This window comes from Leuciscus leuciscus (genome assembly GCF_965113295.1).
Source record: "Leuciscus leuciscus genome assembly, chromosome: 1".
Lineage (NCBI taxonomy): Eukaryota > Metazoa > Chordata > Actinopteri > Cypriniformes > Leuciscidae > Leuciscus > Leuciscus leuciscus.
Window position 1 is genome coordinate 29,949,610 of NC_138725.1, and position 16,641 is coordinate 29,966,250.

Below are 16,641 nucleotides of genomic sequence, written 5' to 3' on the forward strand. Positions count from 1 at the left end.
TGAGTGCATCGGCACAGAGTGATAAAACTTTGCAAGATGGCAGAAAGTGACTGTAACAGCAGAACAATTTCGGCTTGGTACCTTGAAAGAAAGAACAAGAAACAAGCTAAGCTTTTGAAAAAAGGACTTGACATAAATGCAAATATGGATGCACAGTTACACTGGTTCGAGTCTCAAAAAGACAAGATAAAATCACAAGCATTTCCAATACTGGCAGCTCATTGGATTGTAAAGCAAGGTGGAATTTGTTGTGATATAAATGGCGGTCCAGTTCCACTTGCTGAAGCAATGAAGCCTCAAATTGAAGCATTTAATAAGTTGAACAAAATCATGTCTATTAAATGTTCAGATGGAGAAAATACAACCTGTGATGATTCATTTGATCCAGATTGGACAAATATAATAACTGAAGCTGAAAGGAAATATTCACAACCACCAGTGAAATCCACAGCCACAGTAACGCCTCCTCCTTACAACCCAATCTATCCAGCTTTGCCTGAACAATATACAAGTTCATCTAAACCTTTGACACAGCCTCAAGCTTTGAGATCAAATGGAGGTCCAGTTGACAAAATGTACATTGCATCTGCACAAGCAGCTCCAATAATAACAAGATCTAAATCAGCCCAGCCAAACCGAGACATGCTGCGATGTACACCAGCTCGTAATTATGAATCCGACTGGGGTGATGAGACAAGAGATGACGACATGATCACAGTTGACAAGATTGGTCCTGAATTTTCTTCACCTGTTGTTAAAAAGGAAGACTTACAATCTGAAATGATGACAGAAGAGAGACCATTCACACCAGGAGAACGTCAAGCTATTCTCACAGCCTTGCCTCCTTTGAAGAGACAAGATCCAAACACAGAGTTTTGGAGAGAATTAGATTCTCTGGTTGAAGCACATCAAATGACATTAAAAGACATACACACCATTGTGAAAGCTAAAATCCCAAGAGACAGATGGGAACGCTTGCCAGCTTCCATAACAACAGCCCAATGGATAAATCTGTGGATTGATGACCAGGGACGACCCCTGGGTCTTTGGCAAGCATTAGATGTGTTTCGAAAAGAAATCCAAGAAATCTTGGGCAGTGGAAAAATTCCTTTCACATTAGTGACATTGATTAAGCAAAAGGATGATGAATCTCCAGATGAATATGCTCTGCGTAAGTGGAATGCTTACGAGAGATGGGCTCTCTGTGCTAAGAAGCAACCTGACAGAGATGATGTACAGTTCACTGACACACTTGTGGATGGACTTAGTACAAAATACCAACAAGCCTTATCACTTGGAGTCAATCCAGGTGAGACATATGATCAGATTTTGCAATGGGCTGGGCGCTTAGAGATGGCTATGAGATCAAACAAGGAAGAAGGAAACAAGCCAAATCGAAGAGGAGTGGCAACAGCTCAATACAACATGGACACAAAGAAGAGGATGATTTTCTGCACCAACTGTGGAAAGCGTGGCCACTCAATAAAAGATTGTTGGGCTAAAGGAGGTGGAGCAGAAGGTCAAGGTCCATCATTTAAACAAGTCAGTGCGAAGAAATATGATGAAACCTCTCAAGGGAAGACGTGGACTGAAGCACAAGTCCGTCAGCTCATAGAGGGAATTATGCATCCGCAATAGGAATCAGCGGCCCCCTGTATTAGTAAGAAAAGAGACAATCGCCTTTTCGTCAATGCATTAATAGGGGGCCACCCATGTGATATTTTGGTCGACACAGGAGCGGCGATTTCAATAACAGATTTGAACCTACCTACAACAGATGAAACTATGGAAGTTGAAGGAGTTGGAGGAGGTATCACTAAATTTCGCAAAAGTATACAAGTTCCTTTGCAAATACATGAAGATGAAGTCTTATGGACATCTTTCTGGGTGGGTCCGAATTCACAAGGAAGCCTTATTGGCATGGACATTCTTCCATTGTTGAACATGATCATATTTACTGACAGTCGTCAAATCGCTACAACAGCTGGGATAATACCACACGAAGATCGCACATGTAATTTAACGTCTGTTGGTACAGCAAAACCAATTATCAGAGATTGGGGAAAAGACGGTGTGTGGGGACTTCTGTGCAGTTTATATCCAGATGTTTGGGCTAAACACAAATTGGATTGCGGTAAAGCCAACATTGATCCCGTTGTTATTGAGGGACCGATACATGCCCCTCATAAACAATACCCTATCCGACCTGAAGCGAGACAAGCCGTGGAAGAGATAGTGGTAGACTTGGAAGCTGAAGGAATCATCAGACAAACTTCATCAACCACTAATAGTCCTGTCTGGCCTGTCAAGAAATCGGATAACTCATGGAGATTAACCATTGACTATACAAGACTTAACAGTGTAACACCAAAACCGCATCCTATTGTGGCCAATCCTGCCACCATTCTGAATGATATTCCAGGAAACGCAAGAATTTTCACGGTACTAGATGTACTGTCGGCTTTCTGGTCTATACCTATTGACGAAAGATCTCAAGAGAAATTGGCCTTTACAGTGGGGGCAAAACAGTTTGTCTGGAACCGACTCCCACAAGGGCTAAATTTATCTCCTGTGGTATTCCATAGAACTTTGGATCAGTTCTTAACGGAGCGAAAAGCTGAAATTGAGAGTTCAGGAAGTGTTTGCCTCCAATACGTTGATGACTTGTTGATTGCAAGCCCAGATGAAAACAGCCATATATTTGCTCTGAATGTTGTCCTACAAGCCCTTAGGAAAGGAGGATTCAAAGTCAACCCCGACAAAGCACAGTTGGCCAAAACCAAGGTTATCTACTTGGGCCAAGAAATATCTGTCGAGGGAAGGAGAATGACAACAGAGCGTGTAGAGGCATTACGGCAACTTCCAAAACCTCTAACAGTTACAGGAATACGGAAGGTGATGGGACTTTTCAACTACTGTCGCCAGTATATACCTGATTTTGCCAGCATCACTAGCCCCCTCATCGACTTGTATAAGGGAGGAAAGCCTGGAGTGGAACAGATAAATTGGACACCAGAAGCTGAGGAAGCATTTACGTCTATGAAAGAGAAACTGACATCAGCCCCAGCCTTGGGACTCCCTGATGGACGATTACCATTTCATTTGTGGACCAGGGTGGGAAATGAGACCTACTCAGCAGTACTGTGTCAAAAACCTGGTGATCGATACAGACCAGTTGGATACTTTTCCACAAAGATTCCTGTCACAATGATTGGTCAACCACGATGTATACAAGCTCTCGATGGTGCCACATGGGCAGTGGATGCTGTGGAAAATTTGATAGGAGCACAAACTATCATACTGCACACTCCACACAGTATAGTGACGTTGTTGAACAACACAAACATCAAGACCATAACTGACGCAAGAAGAGCAAAATGGGAAGCAACTTTGTTGAACAAGGATTTGAGAGTGGAAATAATCAGAGACACATCCCTTAACCCTGCAACAATGATGCTAGAACCACATGAGGGAACACCACATGAATGTGAAAAACAAGTAGAAGAGGAAAGCCATGGTCCTGTTAATCCAATCCCTCTTGAAAATCCAGATAAGGAGTTATGGGTTGATGGATCCAGTTATTACGTTGATGGAAAACGACATACTGGATGGGCTGTAGTGGAAGCTGATGGAACTGTTGTGAAGAAAGGAGCTCTTCCTGGGCAATTTTCAGCACAAGTAGCTGAGCTCACGGCACTTACAGAAGCTTTTGAACTATCAGAAGGAGATCGAGTCAACATCTACACAGATAGTCGTTATGCTTTTGGCGTGGTCCATGACTATCTTGCTCTGTGGAAAAGACGTGGACTTATTACTAGCAGTGGGAGCGAAATACAACATGCTTCCATAATTCGTCGCTTGATTGCAGCATGTCACTTACCCAGAGAAGCAGCCGTGATTAAAGTAAAATCACATCAATCTGACAAGTCCAAAGAAAGTCAAGGAAACGTGGCAGCAGATGCAGCAGCTAGAGAAGCAGCTTTACTACCTCTTACTCCTGTTACCATGGTACAGGAAGACAGCAAAGATAATCCTGAGCGCCATCTTCTGTCATATCAAACAGAGACAGATGAAGAGAAAGAACAATGGATAAAAGCGGGAGCGAAAGAGGATGATCAAGGTATCTGGAGAATTCCAACCGGACAAGTGGTGATGCCGATTGGAACAAGAAGAGAACTAATGCAGCTGTATCATGGAAAAGTGCATGCTGGAGCAAAAGCAATGAAAGCTCAAATCAGTGAGACGTGGTGGTGGCCACGAATGATGAGAGACATTGATGATTACTGTAGAAGATGCTTAATTTGCATGAAAGCAAATGTGGGAAAATCTGTAAAGGTGCGAATGTCACATGCACCCAGACCAACAGGTCCATGGACACACCTCCAAATTGATTTCACAGGACCTTTATCACCCAGTGGAGGGTACCAATACATTCTAGTAATCATGGACAGATTTACTAGGTGGGTGGAAGCATTCCCTACAAGAACTTGCACTGCTGAAGCGGCAGCACGAGTAATGGTGGAAGAAGTTTTTCCTCGCTGGGGTCTTCCATATGAAATTGATTCTGACAATGGAACTCACTTCACTGGAAAACTGATGAAGGAAGCAATGAAATTGATGGGGATCAAACAAAAATTTCACATTCCGTACCATCCGGAAAGTTCTGGTATGGTAGAACGAATGAACAGATCATTGAAAACCGCTCTTACCAAAGCCATTCTGCAAACTGGCCAAGGTTGGCATAAGTTATTACCTGCTATTCTGTGGAACTTGAGAGCAACTCCAAACAGAGTAACAGGACTAACTCCTTTTGAACTGATGACTGGAAGAGCAATGGTTCTACCTCCTGATGCTCCGCCACCTGCGGGAACAGGAGGAGATTCTACTTTGTTCCAAGAGAAGTTACGACGCTATCTCACAATGCTGGACAAAGCTACCAAAGACAATAATAAGAAAGTGCGAGAAGCTCAACAGCAATGGGATGAAAAACATACCACTACTGACATTCCACACATTCCTGAGTTAGGCAGTTTTGTTATGGTCAAACGTATTGCTAGGAAAGGTTTAGAACCTAGATGGGAGGGACCATATGAGATACTCTTAACAACCGATACAAGTGTTTGCCTTAAAGGGAAGGGGGTAGGAACAGACAGATGGTATCATTGGTCACAAGTTAAACCTTGCTTAGTGAAAGAACAAAATGATAATGACGGCTTATGGCCTGATATTGAGCACTGTTCATCCATTAGCTTTAAAGATTGGGAACAAAGAAGTGATGTTTAATTATTTCTCTGCTTCCATTTCAGGGTTCAATTCCATTGACATTGATTAGAGATGGTTGCAAGTTATTCTCAATACCCAACGACAATGGTATGCTTATTTTTTATTTTACTTGGCATTTACCAAGGAGCCCAGGCTTTATGGACTCCTCGAGTTCAAGAAATCACTCGGAATGCAACTCTGAAATCTGGCCAACATTTTACTCTTCCCTTTATTTCCAAATGGGGATTATGGGATTGGGTGCCACGCAATGATAAAGACCTTGCTAAATATCGTGAGGGCATCTATGGTGGATGTAACTTTCATCATCAATGTTATAAAAGCAGAATAATTTGGCCGGTGAAAGATGGGGGGTATTCTGGTAGTGCTCAAAGACGAGAAATTTGTTCAAAAGAACAATGTGAAATCGTGGGGTTAGACCTCATAACATCTACTAATGTGGAGATTAATTTCATATTGAATCGTACCCACATGCTTACAATATGGGATTCATTAGCCCAAGGCTGTATCTATCCCATAGTGTTGCCATGTGAGGGGTTTCTAAGGGATACTTCCTCTGGGACAACAAGATTCAAGGGAAATTACATACGAGTATGGCATTCAGAAGATGAGAATGAATATTGTGAGACTGAACTAGAAACTGGGGAAATTGGACGGTGTTTTTATCTTTCTGCGGAAAAGACAAACAAAGCTAAAATTTGCCCAAATACGACTGTTGCACCAGCTCATGGTATCTTGTTAGCAAAAGAAACCAAAACCTTGATAAATGAAGCCCACATGGTGCGACAACGCATTAATTATAACTTGATATCTCTTCTTACCGTTTTTGATCAGTCCTATTGTGGAAATTTCACAAAAATACGGAGTTGGTTGGGAAAAGAAATTAAATATTATACCTCTAAGGATCCTCTGAGAAGTCGAAATCGTAAATCTCGAAGTATATGGGGAGACATAGCGGGGGTATTTGGTTCTGTCAATTCAATTAGTAATACTGCTCAAATGAACCAACTAAGCGAATACACTCAGTGGGTGGGAACAATGACTGGGAAAGGACTCACTGAGGCTCTTCAAGGTTCTCTACATATTATAGCAGCGGGTCAGCATCTTAATAACGCAGCGAAGGAATTGGCAGATGCATTAACGAAATCATCTAATTTTGAGACGCATCGTGCGGCATGTTTATTTCTGGCTCAGAATTTGAAGGATCAAATGGTAGAGGATATTCAAGTTATTCGAATGGGTCAAGTTCCAGAGCGAATAGCGGAATCTTTGTTAGTGGTTTTCGGTAATCAACTTAATTTGACTTCTGCTAAACATGTTCCATTAGTTAAAATTGCCATTAATGAAAATTTGTTGTCAGGTTCTGGGACATTACCTTTGTTTATAGTATGGCCTCAATATGGGAAGCGCAATATTATGACAGTTAGACGGTTTCAATCAATGGGGGTTAGACAAGGAAATTCAGTAATTAGATTAGGAAAGAATGGATATTGGGCTGAAGGTGATACACCAATGATTTCTACCACAGACTGTTGTGTTGAGGAACATGAGTGGGTAATTTGCTCATGCTCTACAATGTTTAGTTTATCTCTTAATGGATCTGCAGTTTGGGAAGTAGTTCCTTTAGATCAAGCCACAGGTGCATGGCAGGTGTCAGAAGCACAGTGGTGCATATTACATGATGGGATAAGTGAAAATATGATATACGGAGGGAAGTTGTGTCCAATTCCTCCTGATCCATTTTGTCTTGAGGTTCTCTATCCTCTTCACTTGGGTGGAATTCATGTTCCACATGTACAATTGTTGCAGTTAGAGCCACAATGGTGGAATAACGATTTAGTAGAAGAAAAGAATTATGAACTCTTTGAAATGGTTAGAATAGTTAAAAAGAGTGTTAAAGCAGCTCAAGAGGAGGGAATTCAAGCAATGGGTCATGTTATCGTAGCAAACGGAATAGCTAAATTGATGTCTGAGAGAAAATTGACACAGATTCCAGGAAATCTATCATGGTCGGAATGGATAGTTTTGACTATGGTAGGAGTTTTGGTGTTTTTGTTAGTAATACTACTCATCATATGTGTTACTAGAAGGAAGAGTACCAAACCTGTTAAATTGGTTATTACTAATCAAATGGATAGAACCAAGAATGGGACATACGGAGTGAAATAGGAGATTTTACACATTCTACACTACATTCAAAACACAACATCACAAACAATGAACACCCACTTACTGATTTTCAACCCCAAGGGATAGAATCCTTTAACATCAACGTTTATTTTAGTTTGTTGTTTTGGCCAGGAACTTGAGGAGTTAAGTAATTAACGAGTCGAGGCACTGGCAGAAGAATTATTAGTTTTTCTTTTCTTAGATGATTGGGGGCCATTTTAAATGCATACACATAGATGTTAAATGACACATAGTATGCGGGGACATAACATGGTTTGGGGTTCTTTGTTATTTTGTTCTTTGTTTTGTTTTCCTCTTCTTCTCTGTTCTATTCTTCTGTTCTTTATGTCTATTCTTTTAGTCTGCTATTTCTCCTCACTGTCAATTTCAATAGGGTCGCAACCTGGGAATGATGGTGTGGAACTGACGGCCGTAGTTCCAGTGGAGGGACTGAAGACTCAAATTTCATCATTTAATGTTTTCAGTATTATTATTACTCTTTATTAATATTCATAATCAGTAGTATTATGTATCTGTGTTATAATTTTTATATACATTTATAATCATTTGTAATCATTGTATTTTGTGAATCATGGAGAAGAGACTTTGGGTGAGTGCGTGTTGAAGTTAGACTGGAATGTATGTGCAGTGTTTTCACCGAGCATAGTATAAGGAGATACATTCATATGTTAATGGAAACCACATGTTTCTCTGGTGATGTACTGTTTTAGTCACATTATAATCATGTGTTTCACATCATGTGTTTTTCTGATAATGCAGTTTTCTGGTCAACATATACAATAACTGATAGTCTTTGTCTATGGCAGAGAGATGCTAATGGTATAAAAACCAAGCCCTTCTGTTCGAAAATCAGGAAGAGATGGAAAGGCTGCTGAATCAAGACCTTCGTTTTATCCATTGTCTCTTCTTCCTATGTCTTATATAAAATAAATAAGAGATCTCTTGGCAAAATCACTGGTGTCTGTTTCCATGAAATCAAACAACAGGGGAAAACAAGATTTTTAAATCTACAGCATGTGCTGTCTTCTCTTTTAATTGTAGGCTAACTGGATAATTTGTGTTAACAAGCAACCACCCCCTTAGTGCCCCTTTTTTTGGTTTAGGCCACTGCCCACAAAATGTCTGTGCACGGCCCTGATCACCAGACAGCTTTTCACCTCGACAAGAAATAACGTTACATTTTAATCTTGCGAGATCTCGTAACACCACTAATATACAGTATGTACTGTATATACTAGCCAGTTATTTATGTATTTTGCTGTAGTGTGTCAGAAATATAAGTTTACATTTCCAAACATTTCTTTTGCCATTAACTGTAATAATCCTGTGAGATTTTTGTATGCACAAGTAGTCTGACAAAAGCTGGTATCTGATCTCACCAGCATTGAGTCTGTCTGTGATTCTGTGATTATATGAAGAAACAGAAAAAAAAAAGGAAAAAAAAAGAAAAAAAAATTATATATATATATATATATATATATATATATATATATATATATATATATATATATATATTTGCAGAGTAATGTCAAAACCTCAAACGTTTCACCAGATACATGAAAATAATTACATAATCTCTGAAAAAGGTAGGATTAATTTACTGTTAGGACGATCAGCACTTGTACTCTGCAGTCGCTGTTTCTCTGGGAGTAAAAAGAAAGATTGTTGTGATTTAGGTCAGTCAATTCTAAAATATTTTCTTAAAAAGTCATCATCATCATTCTTGATAACCTCTCCTATCATTTTCAAAGTTCTGTGACACTTACTTGGGTCAAGTACTCCTCTAGACAAAACCAAGCACAACATAAAATAAACATCTAAAATACATAACACATGCTCATTAAAATATTTCAAACACCTTGATGATACGTGATTTCTGTTTAGCTAATTTTGTATCTCTAGCTGTGGCAACGACACAATGATCACTACACAGCAAAATCCCCAGTGTTAAATTAACACTCCTCAGTGTACATATGTGTCCACACTACAGGGTGTTAAAATTAACACTGAAGCAGTGTTGAAGTTAATGAGATAATTTAGTGATTAATTAAGTGATGATTGACCATTAGTGGTGACACCTGATGATAACAAGCAGACTCACTGAAGGAAAGAGAAACAAGAACAGAAAAAAGAGAAACACAAGAACTACTGACTTTGAACCATTATTGCACTTATTATTTTACCAGTTTGACTTTATTTCTGTCATTTATCTACACACGGTCTTATTTAGATTTAACAGAAGTTTAGATGGTAATGTTTTATGGAATGTTTTCATGTCACCATTATGGTGATCAGTGTTTGCTTTAGTTGGGCTCATGACCCTTTACTTTTTAACATTAGTTTTTCTCTGGTTGCTACAACTCTGTGTTTATAGAGCACATTTGTTGTGGCAAGAGAAACTATGATTTGGGCTGTGTTTCCCGAAAACATTGCAAGTCTATTTTGATCGTATAGACCATTTGTTGCAGTTGATCTGAGATCAAGTTAGGCTTAAAATGCTTTTGGGAAACACAGCCCTGGTTATGTTTCAGTAGCTGCGTTTACATGGACACTTATAATTGGATTGACGGCTCAATCGGACTAAAAAACCTTCATGTAAACACCTTAACTGATCCGACTGAGCTCGATCCGAATGAAATTTTGATCGGATTGAAAGGGGTGATTTATCCCTTTTGTAATCCGATCGAGAGAACATGTAAACACTTGATCGGATTGAAAACCGAAACTGAAAGGACTGCGCATGTGCAATGACGTTAACTAGCGTAATGACGTATGACGCGTGGAACGAGCTGTTCTTCCTGTTTAATAAAGTGTCATATAAATAAGTTTCCCGTCATTCTAAAATTCTCATTTCACTCGCACGTCTGTGAAGTGAAGCAGGACAACGTCCCACCAGTCCTTGTTTTGGATTCTCATCCACAGATGACTGGTTTTGGCCACAGGGAGGGGCATTTTTACTGCGTGATCAATAAGCAGCACGGCAAAATGGTTAATATGCTCTAAATTATGACCAGAGACGAATTAATATTACGTAAAGAACTAATAGAGGAGAATATTTATGCGCGAAAAGCGGGAAACTCTGTATATTCGTGCAGTGTGCGCATGTCAAAACATCAGATCGGATTTGAAACTTGTGACATATAAACGCGCACATCAACCCGATTACTTTATTTATCATTCATGTAAACACCTTGTTCCGATTCATCAATCGGATTGATTTCATTCCGATTGTGTCCATGTAAACGTAGCTAGTGATGAAATTACTAGTGATCTAATTCAATGACGTCACCCATCATTATAAACTGATTATCCAAATGCTTTATTAATTTTTCACTAGAGTAGCTACTTCCAGGACTGTTTTTGGAATCTAAAGGTTTTAAAATCACACACAGACATCAAGAATCTACATATGAATCTCATCAATGGTGACAATCAAACAAAAGCTTAATGTTGCAGTGCATGATGGGAGCCACCAATCAGAACGCATCAATGGCTCCCATCATGCATTGCAGCATGACTAAATGATGTAGCTGAATTGTCCTGTAATTTTCATTGTTTGCTTTTATTTAGCTATTGTTTTGTTATGACTTTAGTAGCTTGTTTTGTGATGTTCAGAGTTGATCTGTTTGTCACTAGTTTGTTTATTGTCACCATTGTTGAGATTCATATGCTGATTCTTGATGTCTGTGCGTTTAAACACATTAACTTCTTTGCACAAAGTATTTTCAAAATTTTTGATATTGCTGTTGGAACTCAAACTGTAGAATCTCAGAGCTACAATCACCAAAACTAAAACGAAACATCAAGCATATAGTCAAAGATTCAAGCTGATAATGTCATTGTCATCAAAACATACTGTGAGCAGATCATGTTTTCTCTTGCAGTAACAAATGTGCTTTATAAACACAATGTTGGAACAGTCGGAGAAAAGCTAATATTAAAAATGAAAAGGGTCAAGAGCCCAACTAAAGCAAACACTGACCACCATAATGGTAACTTGAAAAGAAAAATTCCATAAAACATTAGGGGAGAGCGGGGCACAACCTAACGCTTTTTGACTTTCTCAGTTTGTGTAAATCTATTTATGGTTCAGAGTATTTATTTTTTCCCACATTAATTTCCCACATGTCTAGTACAATTATGTGGTTTTGTTTTATTAATACAGTATATACTTTTTTCTTGACATACCCCGAAAGAATGGAAGTGAAATGTGACAACATGCCCCATAGGTGGGGTACATTGTAACATGTGTGGGGCACATTGTAACATAACATATGACAGCTTAAAATGTTATCTGATCTAATAAAAAATATATACAAAACAAACTAAAATATTTTCTAAATAAAATACAATTAAAAAACTGTTTCATATAAAATAATGCCATTATTTTATATGAAACAGTTTTTTAATTGTATTTTATTTAGAAAATATTTTAGTTTGTTTTGTATATATTTTTATTACTATAGTAACATGACCATATGACAGATTAAAAATCTGATCTAATCATACAAATATGCAAGACAAACTAAAATATTTTCTCAATAAAATTTTATTAACTTTTTCATATAAAATAATGGCATTTTTTAATAATTAAAAATAAACTAGTTTTTGAGTTTGACAACAAACACACTGGAAAACACAGCTATACAGCATAGTTTAAAACATAATAATAATTAATAAATTCTGAACATTGACTCTCAGTCTTTATTTACATTTTTCTCATGTTTTCTCAATAGAATTCATAAAAGTAAAATATTGGCTGTGAAAAGATTAATCGCGATTAATCACATCCAAAAAAAAAGTTTATGTTTACATAATATATGTGTGTGTACTGTGTATAATTATTTTGTATATATAAATACACATGCATGCACAGCAAAATCCCCAGTGTTAAATTAACACTCCTCCTCAGTGTACATATGTGTCCACACTACAGGGTGTTAAAAATTAACACTGAAGCAGTGTTGAAGTTAATGAGTTAATTAAGTTAACACTGAAGCAGTGTTGAAGTTAATGCGATAATTAAGTGATTAATTAAGTGATGATTCGCCATTAGTGGTGACACCTGATGTTAATAAGCTGAATCATTGATGGAAAGAGAAAAAACAATAACAGAAAAAAGAGAAACACAAGAACTACAACTGACTTCGAGTCATTACACATTGTTGCACTTATTACCAGTTTGACTTTATTTCTGTCATACATCGACAAAAGTTCTTGAGATTTAACAGAAGTTTAGATGGTAATGTTTTATGGAATTTTTCTTTTCAAGTTACCATTTTGGTGGTCAGTGTTTGCTTTAGTTGGGCTCTTGACCCTTTTCATTTTTTATTGTTAGTTTTTCTCTGGTTGATACAACTCTGTGTTTATAAAGCACATTTGTTATTGCAAGAGAGAACATGACCTGCTGACAGTATGTTTTGATGATAAAAACATTATCATGTAGTGACCTGATTCACTGATGTCATTCAGAGTCTACATTTTTTACTATATGCTTGATGTCTTGTTTTAGTATTGGTGATTGTAGCTCTGAGATTCTACAGTTTGAGATCCAATAGCCATATGAAAAATTTTGAAAATACTTTGAGCAAACAAGTTAATGTGTTTAAACGCACAGACATCAAGAATCAGCATATGAATCTCAACAATGGTGACAATAAACAAACTAGTGACAAACAGATCAACTCTGAACATCACAAAACAAGCTACTAAAGTCAGAACAAAACAATAGCAAAATAAAAGCCAACAGAAAGAACAATGAAAATTACAGGACAATTCAGCTGCATAATTTATTCATGCTGCAATGCATGATGTCAGCCATTGATGCGTTCTGATTGGTGGCTCCCATCATGCACTGCAACATTAATTCCATTGAATTGGCTCCATCACTCTCTCTCCTCTCTCCACCTATAGCTGGTGTGTGGTGAGCGCACTGGCGCCGTTGTACTGTGGCTGCCGTCGCATCATCCAAGTGGATGCTGCACACTGGTGGTGGTTGAGGAGAGATCCACTGATATGATTGTAAAGCGCTTTGGGTGTACAGTAGTACATATGAAAGCGCTATATAAATGCCTCATTCATTCATTCATTCATTCATTCATTCATTAAGCATTTGTTTGATTGTCACCATTGTTGAGATTCATATGTAGATTCTTGATGTCTGTGTGTGATTTTGAAACCTTCAGATCTTTAAAACATTGCTGGAAGTAACTACTGTAGTGAAAAATTAATAAAACATTAAGATAATCAGTTTATAATGATAGTACCATCAGTAAATCAGGTTACTAGTAATTTCATCATCAAAACATAACCAGGGCTGCAGTCCCAATAGGATCTTAAGCCTAACTTGATCACAGACCAACTGCAACAAATGGTCTATATACGATCAAATTAGGCTTGCAATGCTTTCAGGAAACACAGCCCAAATCATAGTTTTTCTTGCCACAACACATATGCTCTATAAGCACAGAGTTGGAGCAGCCAGAGATAAACTAATGTTAAATAATAAATGGTCAATAGCCCAACTAAAGCAACCACTGGTCACCATAATGGTGACATGAAACGAGACATTCCATAAAACATTACCATCTAAACTTCTGTTAAATCTAAATAAGATCGTGTGTAGATGTATGACAGAAACAAATTCAAACTGGTAAAATAATAAGTGCAATAATGGTTCAAACTCAGTAGTTCTTGTGTTTCTCTTTTTTCTGTTCTTGTTTCTCTTTCCTTCAGTGAGTCTGCTTGTTATCATCAGGTGTCACCACTAATGGCGAATCATCACTTAATTAATCACTTAATTATCTCATTAACTTCAACACTGCTTCAGTGTTAACTTAATTATCTCATTAACTTCAACACTGCTTCAGTGTTAACTTAATTATCTCATTAACTTCAACACTGCTTCAGTGTTAATTTTTAACACCCTGTAGTGTGGACACATATGTACAGTGTTGGAGTGTTAAAGGGATACTTCACCGTTTTTTCATATTAAACTATGTTATTCCCTTAACTAAGACGAGTTGATACATACCTCTATCGTCTCAGTGCGTGCACTAAATCCCTCTGTCTTGCGGCGAAACTTTGTTAGCCCAGTTCATTTAATATGGGCCAAGCAGAGAAGATACCAAACACCTCCACGTTTTCCCTATTTAAATACAGTTACTCGCGAAGTGTAACTCGACCTAGGACGGTGACACAAAACAAAACGTTGCGCTTTTCTAAGCGTGTAAAATGGATAACTATTTTGTATGGCGGAATACCATAGCAAGTGCTTGTAAGCACTTCGACTTGGCGCAGTAATATCTTCACTAGAGGGAGCGGGGGCCGGTGAGAGGATTTTTCACGAGTGAAGATATTACTGCGCCAAGTCGAAGTGCTTACAAGCACTTGCTATGGTATTCCGCCATACAAAATAGTTATCCATTTTACACGCTTAGAAAAGCGCAACGTTTTGTTTTGTGTCACCGTCCTAGGTCGAGTTACACTTCGCGAGTAACTGTATTTAAATAGGGAAAACGTGGAGGTGTTTGGTATCTTCTCTGCTTGGCCCATATTAAATGAACTGGGCTAACAAAGTTTCGCCGCAAGACAGAGCGATTGAGTGCACGCACTGAGACGAGAGAGGTATGTATCAACTCGTCTTAGTTAAAGGAATAACATAGTTTAATATGAAAAAACGGTGAAGTATCCCTTTAATTTAACACTGGGGATTTTGCTGTGTGCTTGTGTATTTATATGTACAAAATAATTATTTGTAGGCTACATTTGGTGTAAATAAATACATTTTTATGGATTTTCACACTTCTATTATTGCATTTATTGCATTATTAACATTATTGCATTTTCTCTGTAAAAATACAAAACTTTTTTAAACTTGGAGGTAGTGTTCTCTCTCTCTCTCTCTCTCTCTCTCTCTCTCTCTCTCTCTCATTTGATTCTCGAGAAACGTTAAAAACAACATTAAAATCATGAACTCAAATGTCATAGTGAAAAAAAAAAAACAACAAAAAAAACCTTTGACTGTTGTAACAGTGTGTAAGTCAGACCTTTCAGGCTATAGCCTAACGCTAATAAGCCTTACGCCGGACGTATTATTACAAGTACAACTAAATAATTGTGTAGGTTGATAATTTGATTTGTGTAACCCGACATCAGGCCAAAGTGTTTTATTGCAAACAGTGCACCAATCAATCACTCTTTACGACTGACTGCACATTTACTGTCCTTGCGGCTGCGGCAACTTGCGCTCGCTTATATGCATATAATTCACTTATACGCTAGCCTATCTTTTAGGACTTCAAAAAGAGAAAAAAAGATGCTGCAGCCAATGAACAGCTGGTGGGAGGCTGGCTGCAGGACGACTCAACCTCCACAGACAGTTTTTAATGTTTTATCAGACAATAACTACTCAAGATCATTTTGCTTTAGTATAATATTCGGGACAATTATATAGGGCCTAGATTCGGTATCCGGGATAACAGCTCAGATTTCGGCGACTGTCCCGAATTTTTCGGGACGTCTGGTCACCCTAAAACAAAAACATCGGTAATAGTGGCCAGCTTTTTTTTTTTCGTACACTCTTACATTGTAAGTCCAAGCAGTATTTGAGGTTAGAGAAGAATAGTGATGCTTTGGGTTTACTTTGACGATTGTTCGTTATTTAGGCCATTAATTGTGTAGGCCTGATCTAATGCAGTGTTAAAATGGACTAAACGAAATCAACTATTTAGAACATTTTGATTACACAGGGGTCTTTGAATAAACACATCCATTTTATCTAATTTGATATTTACCTAGACTTTGTGCCATTTCTGTCTCGAAGTTTCAAAGTCAAAGAGAAAATTTAACTGTGGAAAAAACGGAGACATGCGCTTACCAAAGATGAAAAAGTGCTTCAAACATCATGTATTTTCAAAGCTTCAAATAATCGCGTGTGATTTACATTGATTCAGCTCATGTCATTAAAATCACTCACTCCAACCAGGTAATCAAAGTTCGCAAGCCAAAATAATAAGCTATAATTAATAATCATTACAATGGCAGCACAACTGCGCAGTTGGGCCTACAAACATACACAAATCAGCACGCGTCCGGTGGATAAACATATAATTTAAAGTCTAAGTTTAAAGAAAGCGAAACTGTAAAAAACAACATAGGCCTACATAATAA

General features: G+C 37.9%; 1 protein-coding gene across 1 annotated transcript in view; it reads right to left on the bottom strand.

Annotated features, from left to right (window-relative positions):
- Positions 1-9,144, bottom strand: part of LOC309498162 (GTPase IMAP family member 8-like) — a 53,308-nt gene extending 44,164 nt beyond the window's left edge. Inside the window, exon 1 of the mRNA XM_082168706.1 lies at positions 9,072-9,144. Coding sequence (XP_082024832.1) covers position 9,072 — 1 coding nt within the window. The 5' untranslated portion in view covers positions 9,073-9,144. The remainder of the gene's footprint in view (positions 1-9,071) is intronic.
- Between the last annotated feature and the right edge of the window lie 7,497 nt (positions 9,145-16,641).